The following is a 21,488-nucleotide window of genomic DNA, read 5'->3' as shown; positions in this document are numbered from 1 at the left end:
TAGTAATCATCTAGTTTTTCAAAAGTATCTAATCTGATTACAAAAATGTTGCTGGTAATGTAACTGATTAGTTCCTTTTTTTGTAATCAGATTACATAAACCCGTAACTGATAACATGTAATCAGTCACTCCCCAACCCTTAAATTGACCCACTACTGAGTCTACCTTTAAACCTAACCTATGACCATCACCTGAGCAGTACTGCGCTGGACTGGAAGTGTGCTGGAAAGGACAATGTCAAAATAAAATATCCAAAGCCAGCACAGTACAGTTAGAAGCAGTACAGTTTGGGTCAGCACAATAATGTGAAAAGTGTTTAGATTCTCCACCCGTCTGTCTGCCTATGAGAGATTGTAGTAATTGAAGGATTGCCTATAAAGGATTGTTGTAATGTTAAGATTTGTAAGGGATTAAGACATGCATAGATTGTAGTGCCAGATTTGTTTCACAAAGATTTAACTAATTGTGCATGAATGCTATCCTTCATATCCGATTGGCTCAAAGCTTATATTAATTTTCATGTTTTTATCATAAATGTATTGTTAATTCCCCTAAATAGGAATGCATTTAAGAATTTAAGTTTTGGATCCTTATCAACAGGTTTCAAATGATTGTACGACCGAGCCTCAATAATCTCAGAGTGATTGCACCAAAACACAGGGCTGTGTTCAATAGGTACCAAACAGAATAAAACGGACTGAAACAGGCAGGGACAATGTGGACATTTTTTACTAGTGTGAGTCTGTATTAACGCTGAGTATCCTTGACGTCACTTCTATGGGTATAATATAAAGCTGTCTTCCAAATGGTTTCACGTAAAATTGTCTGGGAGCTTTGCAATTTACAGTTTTATTGACATGGACACAGGAAGAAAGTAGAATCCGTAAAAAACAACAAAAAATAAGACAAACAAAGAAAAACCTTTAAAAAATAATGTGACATTTGTTTTGGAGACACCTGATGACCTGGAGTAAGCAGCACTTGAGAATACTGGAGAGATATAGAGAGGAGGAAATAGGAAGAGAGAGAGATAGAGATAGATAAACAAAGAGATAAACAAAGAGATAGAGGGACAGACAGAGCGAAACACACACACACACACACACACACACACACACACACACACACACAGAGGCTGAGTCCTAAATGGCACCGTATTACCTACTAGTGTACCAGAGCCCTAGTGTACTACTTTTGACGAGGGTCTATAGGGCTCTGGTCAAGAGTAGTGCACTGTATAAGGAATAGGGTGCCATTTGGCTCACACAAGAGAGAGGGACAATAGACAGATGGCACCTATGCTACGTTGGCAGTGCTCTGCAAAAAGAGGAGGTGGAGAGGACAGATGCTGTGGCGCTATGGCTGCATCTAGATTCTCCAAACAGATTTCAACAATGGGGGAGACTTCCTCTAGTCTAGCCAATGCTTGACCGGTAGTGCACACTTTGGGAGAAGCGTGAAGGAATCCGGACAGAGCCTTTGAGAAGAAGGGTACTAGGACAGAGAGGGAGGGTCAAAACAATGGTCATGCCCCATCTCATTATCCTCCGTCCTCCCTTAGGGTTCTCCGGGGTGAAGTTTCCCCTAGCTACAGATTTAGAACGAGCTTCCTCTCCCCCAATCCTAACCTTAACTTTTAGTGGAGAAAATGCTACTGTCTTGGGATCAGTTATTACCAACGCTTCCCACAAAAGCTCCAGGTTAGAAGCCACTCATAACCAAAGATCTAGGATCAGCTCATCCTCTCTCCCCAATCCTAAACCATCCTTAACCATTGTCCATTACAGGGAGGAAATAATGCAAAACTGTCCCTTGATCAGTGTTTAAAGTGGGCAAGTCCACCCATGTGGTCCCGTGGTGGGACCGATGTCCCTGAGACCTATAGGTTCTCCCCAGGCTGGTACTGGGGCTCGGTGGAGGTAAAGTAATCTTCCAGGAAGCCCTGGAGGTACTCGAAGGTGGGCCTCTCCTCGGCATCCTTCCTCCAGCAGATGAGCATGAGCTCGTGCATTGAGCTCGGGCACTCGCCGGGACAGGGCATCCGGTATCCGCGCTCCACCTGCTCCAGCACCTCCCGATTCACCATGCCTGAAGGGAGGGGGTGGGGGGGAGGGGAGACCGCATTTGTCTATCAAGATTTTCTGAATTGTTTTAAAGAGCCATTTGTACAACTTTTCTAGGGCATATTCTGAATCTGCAACGAGCCCTAAAAAATATCTAATTATGGCTAAAAACAATATATTTTAATGCAAACCCTTCCTTTGTGAATACTATAATAAGCACAGGGAACATACAAACCCTGCCCTTTCCGTTCACTTCTCAGTGCAATTGTATGTAAAGGCTAATCTTACGCTATTGTTTAGTCAAAGTCTATGGAACCCTGAAGAAGGCATTGTGTGTCGAAATATTGGTGTTTTATACCTATAGAGTGTGGGACTACCTTTAGAATTGTTTCATAAAGGAAAGTAAATGGTACCTGGATATGGTACTCTGCCTTTGGTGGCGAGTTCAGTGAGCAGGACCCCAAATGACCAGACATCTGACTTGATGGTGAAGCGGCCGTAGAGGGCAGCCTCTGGCGCCGTCCACTTAATGGGGAACTTGGCTCCTGGGGAAACAAAAATTTGAATTGATGACTCATGGTCTTTTATCAATGTACCTTTGACTACGGTAGCCAAAATATCCGTGCTTTTAACTCAAAGAAATCAATAAAAAGTAATTTTTCCTAAAACAAGGTTTAAGCCTCTACAGTCTGCTGAAAATGGAAGACGTGGCTTACTTTTGTCGTTGTATTTTGCTCATTTCCAGTTGTCTGGTTGCGAAATACATTTTTCCTTTCACTGCATGTTATTTAGCCCCTTCATTACAACCACTGAAGTCACAGAGTGAGTCATCAAGAGACCAGTTGGAATGAAAACCAGGTTTAGTATTTTAATGTTTTAGGCAAGTCAATTAATAACACGTTCTTATTTACAATGAGGGCCTACCAAGAGGAAAAGGCCTCCTGTGGGGACAGGAGCTGGTATTAAAAATAACAAAACAAACTTTAGGACAAGAGAGACACCACAACACTACATAAAGTGAGACCTAAGACAACATGGCCGCAGCACAACATGACAGCAGCATAACATGACAGCAGCACAACATGACAGCAACACAACATGACAGCAGCACAAACATAGTACAAACGCTGCTAGGCACGGACAATAGCACAACATGACAGCAGCACAACATGACAGCAGCACAAACATAGTACAAACGCTGCTAGGCACGGACAATAGCACAACATGACAGCAGCACAACATGACAGCAGCACAACATGACAGCAGCACAAACATAGTGCAAACGCTGCTAGGCACGGACAATAGCACAACATGACAGCAGCACAACATGACAGCAGCACAACATGACAGCAGCACAAACATAGGACAAACGCTGCTAGGCACGGACAATAGCATGAAGTGGAAAAATGTAGACTACAATAGATCACTCGAAGCAGCCACAAGTGTCAGTTAGATGGAGATAAAAACTGTGCAGTTTGAGTGTTTTTTGCAGCTCGTTCCAGTCGCTAGCTGCAGCAAACTGAAAAGAGGAGCAACCCAGGGATGAGTGTTTTACAATGACAGCCTACACCGGCCAAACCTTAACAAGGACGACACTGGGCCAATTGTGCACTGCCCTATGGGACTCCCGATCACGGCCGGTTGTGATACAGCCTGGGATCAGGGTTAGTTTGGCAGCCAGGGTAAAAGACAAGCGATTACAATAGATAAAGGAAACAAAGCCTAGATTTAACCTTAGCCTGCAGCTTGTGTTTTGGAGGTGTTCAGAACAAGGTTAAGGGCAGAGAAAGCTTGCTGGACACTAACAAAGCTTTTTGTAGATAAGACTAACACAAAATCCGGGGGTGGGGCAAACCAGGCCAAAGTCCCCTCAGAGACAACAATACTCCTTAGATAATGTAGGACCTTTAAGGTTGCAGTGACAAATCCATTACCTGAGTGGAAAGCAGATTGCATACCAGAGAGAATACTATAGACATCAAGAAAGCCAAACAGGGCAAGATAGAAATTGGCCTTGATCAGCTTGATCTCCCCTTTAAATAAAGGATGCACAGTGGCAGCCTTCCAAGCACTGGGAAACTCCCCTGAGTGGAGAGACAGGTTAAAAGGGAACATCGTTGTGAACCATGGGATGGATGTAACTCTCACGCCCGCAGAGCTACAACAGGCTCTGGGATGGAGAGAGCAGGAGTCCAAGAAGACGGAGTCAACAGGACAGGACGAGGAACAGGAGGGAGAGAGCTGAGAGACATCGCAGCCAGCAGAGGAAGGAGGAAGCAGCCCCCAGTCTATCCAAACCATCACCATTGTCACCGAAGATAGTGGCAGCATTTTTGCTTTTTCTGCAGAGCCTTTTTCTAGAAAACCTCTCTTTTTGGGGCATTTTTTACTTTTTGCATTAATTGCTGTTTGTAGCCTTTGCTTTTAACCCACAGGGAAATTACCATATAATTTGTATTTTCCTTTAGGAGGATCAGGATTGGGTTTCCTCAAGGTTGGGAGCTAGGATATCCATAGGATAAGTAGACTCTCTGTAAAGGGCTTTGCTTGAATAAACACGTTTCCTCTTGAGAGGCCACTGACCGAAATAGCCCGGAGAGTTTCTTCCCTTTGTTACCGGTGTGGGTCCATGCTTGGGGTGTGTATGAGAAATGTCTTAGGACGTTAGTCTAAGGCATGACACGATGACTATACCTTGTTCGTCTCGTGGGACACTAGGTCCCATTATAGTGCATAACTCCAGGTCCACGGGTGAAGGGTTTGTGACGCGCACCCGTGGGTGTAAAACTAAGGTATTTATTAAAATGATAAGTTGTTGAGATGAGAAAGCATACTCACCACTCCATTTCCTCTGGTCTTATAGCCTTCAGAGACCCTGACAAACTACGGGTCGCCCTACCTCCGAGCTGGACCCCCCACTGAGTGGTTTTTAATAAAACTCCAGCTGTGACTGGTATCAGCGGGTTGCTGGGATCGGAACTGGGCTGGGAGGGCAACAGCCGTAGGTATTAGGCCTGAAGCAGGGGTAACCTAGGCTAGATCATTCATCTCAAGGGAGAGGCGTGAGTCAGGCAAGACAACATGCAGAGTTTCATTGTTTCAAGCTCTTTCTCGACAATGCAACAATAATAAAAGATCAGAATACGAACGAAGTAAATGGCTCAGTAGAATAGAATAAACATGTTAGTATAATACAGGGAGGCACAATTCATAGTACAATATTTACACATTTATCAGAGAAAGGGGGGATTGGCGGGTGTTTTAAATTGAGCAGTATGAGTAGTAGTAAATAAGAGTCTGGTAGCAGCAATTGTGATGTGTGTGTAACTTGAATGTATTTGTGTTTGTGTGTGGCAAGTAAGTCCAGGTGGTCATTCTAGTTCAAGTGTTCAGTAGTGTTGGAGCCAGTTCATTTTTGTCAGTTTTCATTAAATTTTTCATTTATCAAAATATTTGTTTATTTGATGATATCACTCATTTAGAATATCATATTTAATTTCTATATAGAGGTATGGTGTATGCATTATATGGTTTTGTGGTCTTATTATGGTCCTATGATTTGAATTAGAAATAGGTCAACTACGCCCTCTAGCCTCAATTAGTTGGTGCTACAGGTGGGCCCGCTCAGATGGCCACATACTGGTATGAGAGACGTTTGGGAAACCGGGTTGGCATACATTTTTTTTATCTTGATCTTTTTCCATTTACCTGGAATATTGGAACCTTTGTTTGCCATTGGTCCACATGACAGTATCTGCTGTATCAAAAAAGTCAGATGCATCCACCTCAACGTCAAGGGCATCCAGTGCTAGAATGAAAGCACAGGCTGAGCACGCCGCTTTGAAAGCTAAAGCTGCAGTTAAAAAAAACAAAAACATGCCCTTTATATGGAAGAAACACAACAAGGCAAAAAAGGAATTGGTGGAAATGGAAGCTGAGCTGGCTGCAGCTTGATTGTGGAGATTGTGGAGATTGTTGATTGTGGCTCAGGAGATGATTGTGGACTACAGGAAAAGGAGGACCGAGCACGCCCCCATTCTCATCGATGGGGCTGTAGTGGAGCAGGTTGAGAGCTTCAAGTTCCTTGGTGTCCACATCAACAACAAACTAGAATGGTCCAAACACACCAAGACAGTCGTGAAGAGGGCACGACAAAGCCTATTCCCCCTCAGGAAACTAAAAAGATTTGACATGGGTCCTGAGATCCACAAAAAGTTCTACAGCTGCAACATCGAGAGCATCCTGCCTGGTACGGCAATTGCTCGGCCTCTGAGGGTAGTGCGTACAGAGGGTAGTGCGTATGGCCCAGTACATCACTGGGGCTAAGATGCCTGCTATCCAGGACCTCTACACCAGGCAGTGTCAGAGGAAGGCCCTAAAAATTGTCAAAGACCCCAGCCACCACAGTCATAGACTGTTCTCTCTACTACCGCATGGCAAGGGGTACCGGAGTGCCAAGTCTAGGACAAAAAGGCTTCTCAACAGTTTTAGAATAAAACTGCGCATCAACTCTTCATTTAACGGATTAAAGTTTGAATTGCACAATCAAATTGTGCCAGCAGAGAAGAATTTGCACATGGCAGTGCAGAGGAAAGTCGGCGGGTGAATTCAGATTGAGCTAACTGGAAAAATTATACCCAAAATGATAATTTTCTGATATACAGACTACGCTGAAGTCAACAAAAAACGTATTGTAATTTGCAAAACGTGTGGGAAGAAAATGACAGATGGAGGCGCAACAACTTCCAAGATTGTGCTACTGCCCCGCTCAATTTATTTTGTATATGCTTACAGATTTGAACAATTACAGATGAACAATAGTGTCACAAGTGAACCACAACAGTCTCCAATCTCACAGTTCATGGAGACCCGTGTAGGGCAGTACAGCATGAATCATCCACAGCAGAAAGCTATCAACAATGCAATACTGTCCGACTTGGTTATCGATTGCAACTTGCCTCTGTCTATTGTGGAAAACAAGAGTTTTCGGCACTTTCTGTCAGTGGTTGACTGTAAGTACAGCCCAGTGTATCACAGAACATTGACATCAAAAGTAGAGAACCTCGCTACAGAGAGATGTTCAAAACTGAAAACTCAGTTGAGCAACACAGACCATGTTTCAGTCACAGTGGACATTTGGTTCCGACCGAACGATGAGGGGGTTCCTTGGTGTCACTGTGCACTGTACGGAGAAAGATGGAGAGAGGATGCAGCGCAAGTCCAATCTCTTGGCCTGTGTCCGCTTCAAAGACCCACACACGGCCGAAAGAATCTGTGAGCAATTTGAGGCCATATGTGGTGAGTACAGCATTAAAGATAAATTGGACTATATCATTAGTGACAATGCTGCCAACATGAGAAAAGCATTCACCGTGTGCTTCCCCATTTAACAAGAAGATGAAGTACATGACCAAGATCACCTTGATGACTCAGAGCTCTGGAATGACCTAACCCTGGAGGAAGACCAGCAAACAGTGGATGCTGCTATTGCAAAAAAAACAGCGCTTGGGGTGTTTTGCCCACACTCTCCAGCTGGTGGTGGGAGATGGCTTGAAAGAAACAAAAGTGATGACTCCTTCTCTTTCAAAGTTATCAAAAATCCGCCCACTGCTACATACAAGCACAACATTCAAAGAGGTGTTTGAGGCTTAATTTGGGGAAAGAGGCATCCCTGCTGCTGTGAAAAGGCTGGGCACAAGGAGTTGGTGTTCACAGTACAGGAGTGGAATAAGTTGAAGGAGTTGGTGGACATCCTGAAGTCATTTGGAGAAGCAACAGGTATGACACAGTGGGAGAAGATAGTCACAAGCAGTTCTGTTGTTCCCTCGGTCCTGTCTCTGAATCACCACCTGGAGCAGCGGATGCCTCAAGTCCATTTCCTGAGCGGCCTGGTCAGAAGTCTCCAGGCATTCCTGAACAAAAGATTTCTTGGAATCTTCATCAATATGAAAATGGCCAGGACACAAGACAGAATCACTGCCCCCTTTTCAGATCCAGTCTACCTCAATGCAGCTGCCTTGGATCCGCCTTTTTCTCCGATGTGGGTGGAGCACCATGTGCTGGTCAAGGAGGAGGTCAAGGAGGAGGTGGCACAAAGAGTTAAAGGTAAATATTGAGTTTAATGTAACTTTTTCTCATAATTTAATCCAATTGACTGCAACAATAATAATTGTTCAGTTTAACCCACTGCATCATCAATACTCTAATACCGGCCTTTTTGTTTCTGCTATGCTTTTACATGTTTTGCCAGAACTGATTCTGCAAGATGCTACAGGGACTGAGCAAGCTGTGCCTCTTGTTGATGAGGAAGAGCGAGAGGACCATAGTCTTGGACAAGAAGAAGGGCTGTTTGCAGCATACTGTAAGAGGCAGAAGAAAGCTGTTGGGACCTCTCCAGCACTACAGCTAAGTCACTACCTTGACATATGCGAAGGACAGAATGCCCTCTTGTTCTGGGCAATGAACAGGAAGGCTCTTCCTTCACTGTCCCGAGTGGCCATCAGGGTCTTGGCAGTGCCTGCCTCCAGTCCTCCGGTGGAGCATGTCTTCAGCCATGGTGGCATCATACCGCGGCCTCATCGTGCACAAATGACTGACAGACTTTCATCGAATTTGGTCTTTTGCAGGCCCTTAGATAAAGAGGGAAAAATGAAACTGTTTATGCATTATACACACACGTAGTCTCCATGTTCAGGTTTTATCTCCCATCTTTGGGATCTGTATTTTCTTTAGGCCAGTGTTCAAATTGTAGGCCTACTTGAAGTTCAGTGTCAGTTGTTTTGATGTACCTTTTAATAAATGATTGTATGGCAGGATTGTTTTAGGTGTCTAGAGTATATCTGGAGAGAGAGATAGAGAGCACTACAATATTTTGTTTTTGTTGTCATTTTGATGGGTCTTTCTCATGGCTACCCATGTATTTCCATGGAAATATAAAGTTTATTTGGAAAGTAATAAATATATATTTTTAAAAGCCTTCATGATTTACATAAATTGTATATACTATTACTCTTGTTAAATATGAAATGGTATTACATTTGGTGAAGAGCACATTATGACTTGTTTAGGACTCGAAACTCAAAGTTTAGGACTTGAGACTTGAATTGATACTTGGCGGTCTTGACTTGAGACTTGACTCGGATTTGCCCGTCTTGACTTGGGACTTGAATTCCTTGGTCCCACCTCTGCCGACAAGCACAGCAGCCACAGCAGCAGCCACTAATACTCATAGATGGTGCTAATGTCCAAGCAACTCAAAGAGCAGGTTCAAACCAGGCTAATGCTACTAGCACACATGCATATTATTAATATTAGCTCTCTGAGTACATCCAAGGGCCAGCCGTACTGCCCTGTTCTGAACCAAGTCCTTTTTTGTGGCACTTGACCATACGACTGAACAGTAGTCCAGGTGTGACAAAACTAGGGCCTGTAGGACCTGCCTTGTTGACAGTGCTGTCAAGAAGGTAGAGCAGTGCCTTATAATGGACATACTTCTCCCTATCTTAGCTACTGTTGTATCAATATGTTTTGACCATGACAGTTTACAATCCAGGGTAACTCCAAGCAGTTTAGTCACCTCAACTTGCTCAATTTCCACATTATTTATTACAAGATTTAGTGAATGATTTGTCCCAAATACAATGCGTTTAGTTTTAGAAATATTTAGGACTAACTTATTCCTTGCCACCCACGTTAAAATAACTGCAGCTCAATGTTAAGTGTTGCAGTCATTTCAGAAGTAAGGCCTACCAGGGGTGAAAAATGTTTGGGATACCGAGTTGGCATACATTTGAACCACATATGTTTTACCTTGATCTTTTTAGTTTACCTGGAATATTAGAACCTTTGTTTACCTTGCACTTATCATTATGGATTCTACAAATAAATTGTTTTAAGTTTTATTCATGAAGTCTTCGGTTTCATTTGAATTCTAGGGTTTCTAATTGGATTTTAGATGTGTGTCTCAATCTTGCAACTGCTTTTCCCACAGCTATTCGAAATCCGCTACAAGCAGTCTGACGGCTTGTAGATAAACTCTCTGAGCCTGTTGGTATAAGATCTCATTCTCCGATACCGTCTGCCTAAAAGTAAGGGAGTGAACAGCTCGTGGCTGGGGTGTGTGGAGTCCTTGATGATACTGCAGGACTTCCTCAGGCACTGTTTCAAGTAGATGTCCTGGATGGGTGGGAACACGGCCACACTGGGCCGTCTTCACCACCTGCTGGAGGACCTTGTATTCGTGGACGGAGCAATTTCCGCACCAGGCCGTGATGCAACCGGTCAGGACACTCTCGATGGTGCAGCGGTAGTATTAGGAGAGTACCCGGGAGTGGCATGACACATTTTTCCAGCTGCCTTAGGAAGTAGAAGCACCGTTGTGCCCTCTTTATAAGAGTGGTGATGTTGTTGGTCCATGTCAAGTTCTTGGTGATGTGGAAGCAGAGGAACTTAAAACTGTAGTCTACTCCAGTCTCATTGATGTCGATGTCTTTGCTTCCTGAAGTCAACAATCAACTCCTTTGTTTTGCTGACGTTGAGGGAGAGGTTGTCCTGGCATCACAATGTCAGTTCACGTACCTAGAGATATTGGACCCGGACCAGAGCCTTACTCTGTCTGGCAGTGTAAACATTATCCTCTAAGAGGAGGGGAAATTGGCCACTTTATACATAGAGACCAGTTGGAAGGAAAACCAGGTTAAACACAGGTCCTCCAAAACCAGGTTTAGAACACACAACTACAGATTTGACATGGACTGAAGCCTTACCTTGTCTGGCAGTGTACTCGTTGTCCTCTATGAGGCGGGCCAGGCCGAAGTCGGCCACTTTACACACCAGGTTGTCTCCTACGAGGATGTTGGCAGCCCTGAGGTCTCTGTGGACGTAGTTCATCCTCTCTACGTATGCCATCCCTGCTGCAATCTGGAAGAGTAGAGGGGAAATTAGATGAAATGAGAGAGAGAGTTAGAGGATGAGAATGGATAGAGGGAAAAGGATCAAAAGTGAGAGGAAGAATAGATACAGCAGAAAGAGGGACAATCGGGGAGATAAGGCGGGGAACAAAAGAAGATGGCAAAATAACTTAAATTGACTTAAATAATATAATTACATGAAAAGGTATAATCAACATTGCACTGAATGTCCCACCTGAGATGCCATATCCACTAGCTGGGGTAGACGTAGCAGCTTGCCCGTGTCACCTTTGAGGAAGTCCAACAGGCTACCTGTGGGAGCGACAGTGTTATCAGCTTAATGAGAGAGAGAAGGCAGGAGGGAGGGAACACAAGAACATGATGTGTGTGAGCATGCACATGCCAGCTTGAACCATAGTCCACTGTAGTTAGTGATGATTAAGTGTGTGTGTTTGTGTGTCTCATGTACTAAGTAAGTGATGATTATGATTACGTGGCACCCTATTCCCTACATAGTGCAATACCTACGTGATAATGTGTGTGTTTGTAACAATAGTGGTAGCCACATCTGTTCTTACAACCCATCCCTGGAAGCAACGTTATTTTTGGAAACAATGGACAGCCATACTGATAATAATGATGATGTGTGTGGTCTACAGTTACCTTGGGTCATATATTCAGTGACGATGTAGATGGGTTCCTCAGACACCACAGCGTAGAGCTGCACCAGTTTCTCGTGTCTCAGCTTCTTCATGACCTGCGCCTCCTGGAGGAAGGCCTCTGGGGACATGGTGCCTGTCTTCAGGGTCTTGATGGCCACCCGCGTTGTACCGTTCCACTTCCCTGTGGAAACACAAAAGCTATAGGTTAGAAACCATAGCCAACGTAGCTAAAGGAGTACATTATTTCTCTTGGCGACCCAGACAACCCGTGGGACAGGCGCACGTTTCTGCCACAAGCAACCACACAGTTCTTATATGAAGTTATAGGTGAAATACATGAAATTGGAATAAAAAGTAGAGCCTGACAGATATGCTATTTTTGGATCCGACACCGATTGTTTTTAGAATAAAAATATTCACAATAACCGATATATCTGCCGATATTTTTATTACTATAGTTGGATTTTACAAATCTGTATGATTGTGCTTAAAACAGCCCTTCAAAAAGGTACTCAGAAAGCAGATTTTTGTTATTTGAGGAAAGAGCATTAATGTAAGAGCACAAGAAAGACACACTTTTTTTAATGGAAAAACTGTGTTACTCTTGTGAAAGGAGGATAAACTGCACTGATTCCAGCAACAAAGAAAAAAATTGTATCTGAAGACTGAGCTGCCTCATGCTAGCAAGCTGGAAAACAACGACATAGGACACATTTTCAATGTATTGGTATTTAGCCATGTTTTCATCGATTGTAGGGCTGTAAGCCACTGAATTCTGGTAGTTGTCACTTAAAAGGAAAAACATAAAATCACAACATTTAAAAGGAAAAGCATCAATCATAACATTTGCCGCTGGCACAGCGCTGCCTCTCGCCCCAAGTGTTGCTTCAGTGAATGATCCTTGCTATCCGGGTTCCTTGGGACGTCCCTACCCCATTGAAGTAGAAATAAAAAATGGTTACTGTAAGGGTTAAGGTTTGGGTTAGGTAAGGTAAGGGTTATTGTTAGGGTATGGGTTAGGGTTTAGCGAAGGGACATCCCAAGGATCCAGGATTGCACTAACCCTCAGTGAACGGAGTCAAGTACTCTCACACAGCTAGTTAGCTGGCTCGATGGGGATGGCAAAACGTGAATTTGGACCAGTCCCTGACAAGAAACAACCCAAACATCAAAACGTAGCTACAGAGCGCTACTTTGTAACCTGCTATGTTTTTTTAACGTCTCTGAAAACTGAATGACGGAGCTTGAGTAATACCCTTTGCAAAGAGGAAATATTACACACCAGATTTCACAGGCTTCACTAAAGGGCTGTAACTCTGTACCACAGAGTTGAACATTCTTAGCACGGCACTTGCTTTACATTTGGGCATAGCATTCATAGTTGTCACGACACCCAACACGATACCATGACACTCCATGTAACAGTATATGGCCAGTGTGCATTTTTGGGCACTTTATTGAGCTGGCAAGCTTCTACCCACTCAGAACTTACTGTAAAAGCAGTAACAATAAAAGCCCATTTATGCGGTCCGGAGGCCCCGTATGGAGGTTTCCGGAGCCTCTGGCGGCCAAATCAAGCTCTGTACCTCATTGCCATGAGCCTGCCAAATTTTGTAACAATGCGAAGGGCTCCATATAGCTCCACATTGACATGAATGGTTGATGGTAGGTGGGGGCAGTATGTCCTGTACAAACACAAACTCACTTCCTTGACAACTTCCTTAATGTCAATGCGGATTTACATGGAGCCCTCCGCATTGTTACAAAGACAAGCCGGAGGTTCCGCAATTGTGTCACCACATCCATCCTAGGCCTTCCGACCGCATTGCCGGATCAAGCATAAATCGATTTTAAACAGTGTCCAGCATTGCTGTAGTGCGCTGTCATGACGTTGGCCTCTTTGGGTATATCAAGCCCCATCCCCCTCTCCCTGCCTCCCCCTTGCCTCCTTCAACTAGGTTAAAAGGGGATTGGAGTTCTCTTCAATCTTCAACCTATGGGGGCGCTATTTCATTATTGGATAAAAAACGTGCCGGTTTTAAGCGCAATATTTTGTCACGAAAAGATGCTCGACTATGCATATAATTGCCAGCGTTGGAAAGAAAACACTCTGACGTTTTCAAAACTGCAAAGATATTATCTGTGAGTACCCCAGAACTGATCTTACAGGCGAAACCAAGATGAAACTTCAAACAGGAAATGAACAGGATTTTTGACGCTGTGTTTTACTAACGTCTCCTTATATGGCTGTGAATATGCTGTGAACGAGCTTATGCGTTCTGCCGTTCATCCAAGATGTCTGCAGCATTGTGGCGTATTTGTAGGCATATCATTGGAAGATTGGCCATAAGAGACTACATTTGCCAGGGGGCCGTCCGGTGTCCTTTGTCTAAATTGGTGCGCAATTGTCAGTAACACTCATTTTGCCATGGGATACAGAAGCAGAAGCACACTTCCAGGAACGATACATCATAGAAGAGATATGTAGAAAAACACCTTGAGGATTGATTCTAAACAACGTTTGCCATGTTTCAGTCGATATTAAAGTTTGGCGTTTTTATAACTGAATTTTCATTTTTTTTGGTAGCCAAACATGACGCAGAAAACAGACCGATTTCTCTGCACAAATAATCTTTCAGGAAAACTGAACATTTGCTATCTAACTGAGAGTCTCCTCATTGAAAACATCCGAAGTTCTTCAAAGGTAAATGATTTATTGAATGTTTTTGCTGGTTTTTGTGAAAATGTTGCCTGGTGATGCTAACGCTAAATGCTAAATGCTAGTTTTGCTATGGTAGAGAAGCATATTTTTGAAAATCTGAGATGACAGTGTTGTTAACAAAAGGCTAAGCATGAGAGCTAGCATATTGATTTCATTTCATTTGCGATTTTCATGAATAGTTAACGTTGCGTTATGGTAATGGGCTTGAGGCTGTAGTCATGATCCCGGATCCGGGTTGGCTCGACGCAAGAAGTTAACTAAATCAGAGGACCGCCCCCGAGCCCGGTTAGGGTCAGACATCATGGGACAGCTCTTTTTTGCCATTCTGAATAAAACCCCCACTCGGGTGTTCGATCAGCAGACCGAGCTTACCTCAATTACGTGATCGCTAAAGGTTGGAGACCATGTTTTTATCCATTATGAGAGGACAAAGGTTGTAGACCATTGCTGAATCTTTTAACCATACCACGTGGTTAAACTCTCAGACTATCGATACCGACAGAATAAGAACAAGTCTTTGATATGAATTACTAGTCTGCAGCTAGGAATTCGGTATCATTGAACGCAAAGAACGACAACCGCCGAAACATCCATTCTATAACAAAACGAATGAATGTCACTCTGAACTATCCACTATAACTACGACAGAAAGAGAGAGGGAGAGAGACGGACAATTCTACAAAAGAAATGAACTTTTCACCAGCGATCAAGACGACACACTGAGCTTAAATATATATATTGATTTCAGTTGTTCCCGAATGAGTGAGCGTTCATGTGCAAAGGATTAGCATTTCAATTTTTATAATTATCACTTTGTAGTGACTTCTTAGTCGACCCCCACTTCCCCTTTTGTCTAACAAGCCACCATGCCGGTTTAGCCCACTAGGGCACATTCTCATTTCATGTAACCACATTTACCTTGTTTGTTTGTTTGTTTATGCATTTCTGTGAATTACTTAGTAATACATAAATTATTTAAGACAATTGATGTACGGATGACTCATAGTGAAGACTGGGTTCGTGCAGACATTTGGAATGAGACTAACGTGAGGTAAAGTAAATAATTAATTAATTCAAAGACTAATTGATCAGATAAAATATCTGAAAAGTTATTTTATGAAATGATAACTTTGTAATCTGAATATTTTTCCTTGGTGCGCCGACTTCCTAGTAATTACGGTTACATGATTAATCAGTCTAATCGCGTAATAACTAAAAACTATCAGTCTTCAGTTAATGATAGTAAAGACACGACAGCGCCAAGGCAAGATAGGCTTAGAATGGGTGTTTCTTCCCAAGCGTGTTCTCTGCATTTGATAAAATCAATCCTTTTTGGTGGATTAAATGCAGATACAAATACATCCGTAAAGAGCTAATGTGTGCACGCGCATCTTACCCATCCAGACCTCTCCAAAACAGCCCTGGCCCAGTTTGAGGTCGAGGTGGAGCGATTCCCGTGGGATTTCCCAGGCATCGCGGGCCAGGCCCTGGGTCTGAGGCTTCAGCACGGGACACACCTCCGTCAGACAGTGGCACAGCCCGTCTGCATGTTCTGGGGTTAGGTAGGGAAAGATAGAAAGAGGCATACTGTTACCACCTAGACATTTAGCACTGTCCACTTTTGCTAGCACTATCCACATTAGGCAGTAGAAGCAGAGTTTTCTGCGAGACATTTCTGATAATAGTCAGATGTGCCAATCTGTTGGATATTCTTATTGAGTTATTGAGCAATGTCTGTTTCACTTTGACGCATGATCAATATGCTTGACAAAGACACTGCATACCATGTAAGAAAAAGTATATATTTACATATACATTTACACTAGTTGGAAAACAGAATGACAATTGCCCCAATCATGACCTTGACATGCATATTATAGTACATGGACAAATAAATACAAAAACATTCAATTCAAGTTCGGTGTTACTCTGTATAATAGGAATTTTTGTAATAAGTGGCAAAGGTGTCACAAATGTGATTATAATGTGTTACTTACTGCGATAGTGGAAGACCAGCTGCTGCAGACTGCTGAACTGGGTGCGTGAGGTGATATAGAAACCGCCGCTGTCTAGCTTGCGTATCTTGTAGTGTTTGACGTTGAGGCCTTTAGTGTTGTCATAGTCCAACACGGACAGGCAATAGGCTCCTGTTCATAAAAATAGAATTAGAAAATAATTAAAGTGTGTGTGTGTGTAACGAGGGATGGGTCAAAACAAATTCAATTGAATTCAAACGATATTTTCCCAGCAGAGAAATTCATTGCACAGCCACAAGTACATAAAAACAATAATAGAACAACATGAATTTGGAACGGCTGATGCTAAAAACAACTTGTACACTACAACCAGTACAGAGGGTAAGCCTCAATAGCACTGTGCTCTATCGTTATTTCTAACAACATGCAACTGTGAAACTCCACTCCCTACGCCTTTATAAATCACTAAAACACAATCAACAGTCAGCACTCACAGCTGTACCACTACCTGTAGTATCCATGGTGAGTGCATACGAAGAGCAAATTCTGATTACGCACTTCCCATACACTTCAATTGTGAGACACTTGCATGTTATAATGTAAAATAGTCATTATAAAAAGAGACTTGTATCCAAAGCCACTTAAAGAACTGTCAACTTTAACAGTGACATATACACTCAGTGGCCAATTTTGTATTTATTATGGATCCCCATTAGCTCTTCCTGGGATCAAGTTTATTAGTTACACCCATCTATTACCGGGTTGGACCACCTTTTGCCCCTGGAATAGCTCAAATTTTTTGGGGCACGGAAATATTGCTCAATTGGTATCGAGGGCCCTAACGTGTGCCAGGCAGGATTGGGCCATGGACGCTACTTACGCCAAATCCTTACTCTGCCATCAGAATGTTTTTCCACTGCTCAATTGTCCAGTGTTGGTGACCACGTGCCCACTGGAGCTACTTCTTTTTGTTTTTAGCTGATAGAGTGGAACCCGGTGTGGTAGTCTATAGCAATAGCCCATTCGTAACAAGGCCCAACGAGTTGTACATTCCGAGATGCTGTTCTACACACCACTGTTGTACTGCACCGTTATTTGCCTGTTTGTGGCCCGCCTGTTAGCTTGCACAATTCCTGACATTCTCCTTCAACCTCAGGACTACAGCTGACTGGATGTTGTTTTGTAACCATTCTCAGTAAATCATAGACACTGTCGTGCATCCAAGAGTCCAAGAGGCCAGCCGTTTCAGAGATACTGAAACCGGCGAGTCTGGCACTGTCGATTCAGTGGCGGTCGTTGGCATTTAATATACAGTACCAGTCAAAAGTTTGGACACACCTACTCATTCAAGGGTTTTTCTTTATTACTACTATTTTCTACATTGTAGAATAATAGTGAAGAGATAAAAACTGTGAAATAACACATATGGAATCATGTAGTAAACAAAAAAAGTGTGAAAACAAATATATTTTCTATTTGAGATTCTTCAAAGTAGCCACCCTTTGCGTTGATGACAGCTTTGCACACTCTTGGCATTTTCTCAACCAGCTTCATGAGGTCGTCACCTGGAAAGCATTTCAGTTAATTTGTGGAATTTATTTCCTTCTTAATTAGTTTGGTAAAAGACTAAGTCCATATTATGGCAAGAACAGATCAAATAAGCAAAGAGAAACAATAGTCCATCATTACTTTAAGACATGAAGGTCAGTCAATCCGGAAACTAATCCAAATTTGAGATTTTTAGTTCCAACTGCAGTGTCTTTGCGAGACGCAGAATAGGTGAACGGATGATATCCGCACGTGTGGTTCCCACCGGGTGCTTTGCTGGTGACACCATCTGTGATTTATTTAGAATTCAAGGCACACTAACCAGCATAGCTACCACAGCATTCTGTAGGGATACACCATGCCATCTGTTTGCACTTAGTGGGACTACCATTTGATTTACAACAGGACAATGACCAAAAACACACCTCCGGGCTGTGTAAGGGTTATTTGACCAAGAAGGAGAATGATGATGCTGCATCAGATGACCTGGCCTCCACAATCACCCGACCTCAACCCAATTGATATGGTTTGGGATGAGTTGGACCGCAGAGTGAAGGAAAAGCAGCCAACAGGTGCTCAGCATATGTGGGATCTCCTTCAAGACTGTTGGAAAAGCATTCCTCACGAAGCTGGTTGTGAGAATGCCAAGAGTGTGCAATGCTGTCATCAACGTAAAGGGTGACTATTTTGAAGAATTTGTTTAACACTTCTTTGGTTACTACATGATTCCATATGTGTTATTTCATAGTTTTGATGTCTTCACTACTATTCTACAATGTAGAAAATAGTACAAATAAAGAAAAATCCTTGAATGAGTAGGTGTGTACAAACTTTTGACTGGTACTGTATATACAATATTTTTTTATGAACACGGCCTTATTTCTATTAATGTATATTGGATGACTGTCATTCATATTCCAGTCACCCAGCTCAATGTAACACCGACAGGTTTAGGCTACTGCATAATACTTCCATATACACATCATGAGGTTGCTACAACCTAGCCTATGAATTAAAGTTTACAATGTAAGTGCACTGGTTTAGAGAAATTTGAGTAATCAAGGGGACAGACATTGACACATTCAATACCGCCTTGCACACTCTTGCCTGCATCTAGCTGATCTAGGGTGTAATCATTAGTCCAACAGTTGAAAACAAGAGTTTCTATTGGGCAAATTCATGTATGTTTTTCACCCTGTATTGTTCTGTTTGCAGCCACATACAAACAGCATGATCCCTTTGATCGTTGTATAATTCCTTCTCGCATCTACGTGCTCTCCTCCTCTCACCATTCCCATCGCTTATAGACTTCAGTGCACAACACATCAGCTTTCTGTGACCAGGCGAAAAAACACTTTCCAAGCCAAACCTTCTTATCATAACCGCCACACACAGCCTACATCGTTGTCACCATATTAACGTCATAGTCAACATAACTACTAGAACGCAGGAGGATCCTCTGAGGATCCTCCACTGCTCAAAGTCGTTTAGGTCACGAGTTTTGCCAATTCTAACGTTCAACCGAACAGTAACTGAATGCCTCAATGCCTGTCCGCCTGCTTTATATAGCAAGCCCTGGCCAGGTGCATCACTGTCTGTAGGAGCGAAAGATTTGTGAATGGGGTGGTGTACCTAATAAACATGTACAGAATACACTGGGTGCACAACAAAAGTGGAACACCTTCCTAATATTGAGTTGCACCTCCTTTTGCCCACAGAACAGCCTCAATTCATCGGGGCATGGACTCTACAAGGTGTCAAAAGCGTTCCACAGGGATGCTGGCCCATGTTGACTCAAATGCTTCCCCACAGTTGTGTCAAGTTGGCTGGATGTCCTTTGGGTTTGGACCACTTCTTATACACACGGGAAACTGTTGAGCGGGAAAAACCCAGCAGCGTTGCAGTTCTTCACACTCAAACCAGTGCGCCTGGCACCTAATACCATACCCCATTTAAAGGCACTTTAATATGTTGTCTTGCCAATTCACCCTCTGAATGGCACACACACACACACATCCATGTCTCAACGCTTAAAAATCCTTCTTTAACCTGTATCTCCCCCTTCATCTGCACTGATTGAAGAGTATTTAACAGGTGACATCAAAAAGGATCATAGCTTTCACCTGGTCAGTCTATGTGGTGGAAAGAGCAGGTATTCCTACAGTTTTGTGCACTCCGTGTATGTGGCCCATGTGGGAATCAAACCAGTAATGAAATTAAGTATCATCATGCTCTCCGGACTTCAGATCAAACCGGCGGCAAGACTAATGTTGCCAGCACCATGCTCTAACAGTACCCCCTGAGCCAGGACTGAAGGAATGAAGCACACTACTTAGAGCATGCAACCCTACTCTACCCTCTAAAGCAGAGGAGTCAAACTCAATTCCAATCCGGTCTTCAATTTGTTTCCAATTAAGACCTAGACAACCAGATGAGGGGAGGTCACTAATCAATGACTGTAAATATTAAAAGCAAGTACAATGAAGGAGTGAAAACCTGCAGACAATCGGCCTTCGAGGACTGGAGTTTAACAAGTGCTCTAAAAGCATGAACCCTGCACACTTCTGCATGCACCATACACCCGACTACAAAACAAGCCTTTCTCTCTAAAATATTAGTGCCCATTAGTATACTTGCACCCTCAACACTATGGCATAGCTCATCCCCACTACAACACAAGCCCTACACACTACTATGCACCCTACACACACACACACACACACATCAGCATACACCATGCCTACAGACCAAACTACACGCTACACCATATGAACTCTATACCCTAGAACATGAGCTCCATGCCCTGCAGAATGGAATCTAAAGCACCCTGCGCTGTAAATCCTTTCCCTAGACCCTCCCCCTGTGTGTGTTTGTGTGTGTGTATGCGAGAGACAGTGTGTGTGTGACTGTGTGTGTGTGCATGTGTGCACGCAGAGATTTTATAGCCAGAGGAAATCCAGCACCCTCGCACGGTGACTTAGCTCTGCTTGTGTGATTCATTCACCCCCCCACACCCCCCGTCCATTCACAGGTGCTCCACTCCCCCAATTCCTCCAAAATAACCCCCTCCCTACGCCACCGATCCACAGCTAGAGGCCCCTGGGACAGAAAGACCCAAAAAGTATCTATTCACGCATTTGGTCAGTACATTCTGTGTTAGAGAGGACTACTTCACAAAAGAAAGGAGAACGTCAACAAGAAATTTGACAATAATCAAAGTGCTTCTAATCCATGTCTAAAATGGCTGTCGCTCTCTCAGAGGTTCTTCTCACCTTTAGTAGTTTCGCTCTCTCGGACCAGGAAGGTTCCTCGTCGGTTCTGTAAACTCAGAAGGAGCCTCTCCGAGTTGCGCCGAGTTATCTTCCCAAAATACCACCTGCGAATGTGGGCCAGAGTGAGTGAGAAAGAACAGTGAGAACCTGCCACTAAGCAGCTTTAAAGGAACATCGTCATAGTTGTGGTCATGTTTTCAGACATCAAAAACAGCGTAATGTTAAGAAGAGTTTCCATTTCGTGCTATTGATTGTGTAGATCCAGTTACATGCCTCAACCAAATAAATGGAAATAATAATAATAATAAGCACAGAAAAAACAAGATGTTATATGGT

At 43.2% G+C, this 21,488-nt stretch overlaps 1 protein-coding gene across 3 annotated transcripts in view; it reads right to left on the bottom strand.

The window, feature by feature from the left end:
• Positions 1-833: 833 nt before the first annotated feature.
• Positions 834-21,488, bottom strand: part of LOC115142855 (proto-oncogene tyrosine-protein kinase Src-like) — a 34,709-nt gene continuing 14,054 nt past the window's right edge. For all 3 annotated transcript variants that reach the window (XM_029682657.2, XM_029682659.2, XM_029682658.2), the window contains 8 exons: positions 21,153-21,256; positions 16,354-16,503; positions 15,753-15,908; positions 11,636-11,815; positions 11,208-11,284; positions 10,829-10,982; positions 2,477-2,608; positions 834-2,088 (listed from right to left, as the gene is read on the bottom strand). In XM_029682657.2, coding sequence (XP_029538517.1) covers positions 1,880-2,088; positions 2,477-2,608; positions 10,829-10,982; positions 11,208-11,284; positions 11,636-11,815; positions 15,753-15,908; positions 16,354-16,503; positions 21,153-21,256 — 1,162 coding nt within the window. In that variant the 3' untranslated portion in view covers positions 834-1,879. The remainder of the gene's footprint in view (positions 2,089-2,476; positions 2,609-10,828; positions 10,983-11,207; positions 11,285-11,635; positions 11,816-15,752; positions 15,909-16,353; positions 16,504-21,152; positions 21,257-21,488) is intronic.

This window comes from Oncorhynchus nerka, linkage group LG15, assembly GCF_034236695.1.
Source record: "Oncorhynchus nerka isolate Pitt River linkage group LG15, Oner_Uvic_2.0, whole genome shotgun sequence".
Taxonomy (NCBI): Eukaryota; Metazoa; Chordata; class Actinopteri; order Salmoniformes; family Salmonidae; genus Oncorhynchus; species Oncorhynchus nerka.
Note: the sequence above shows the minus strand (reverse complement) of the source record. Positions and strands in the feature narration are given on the sequence as shown.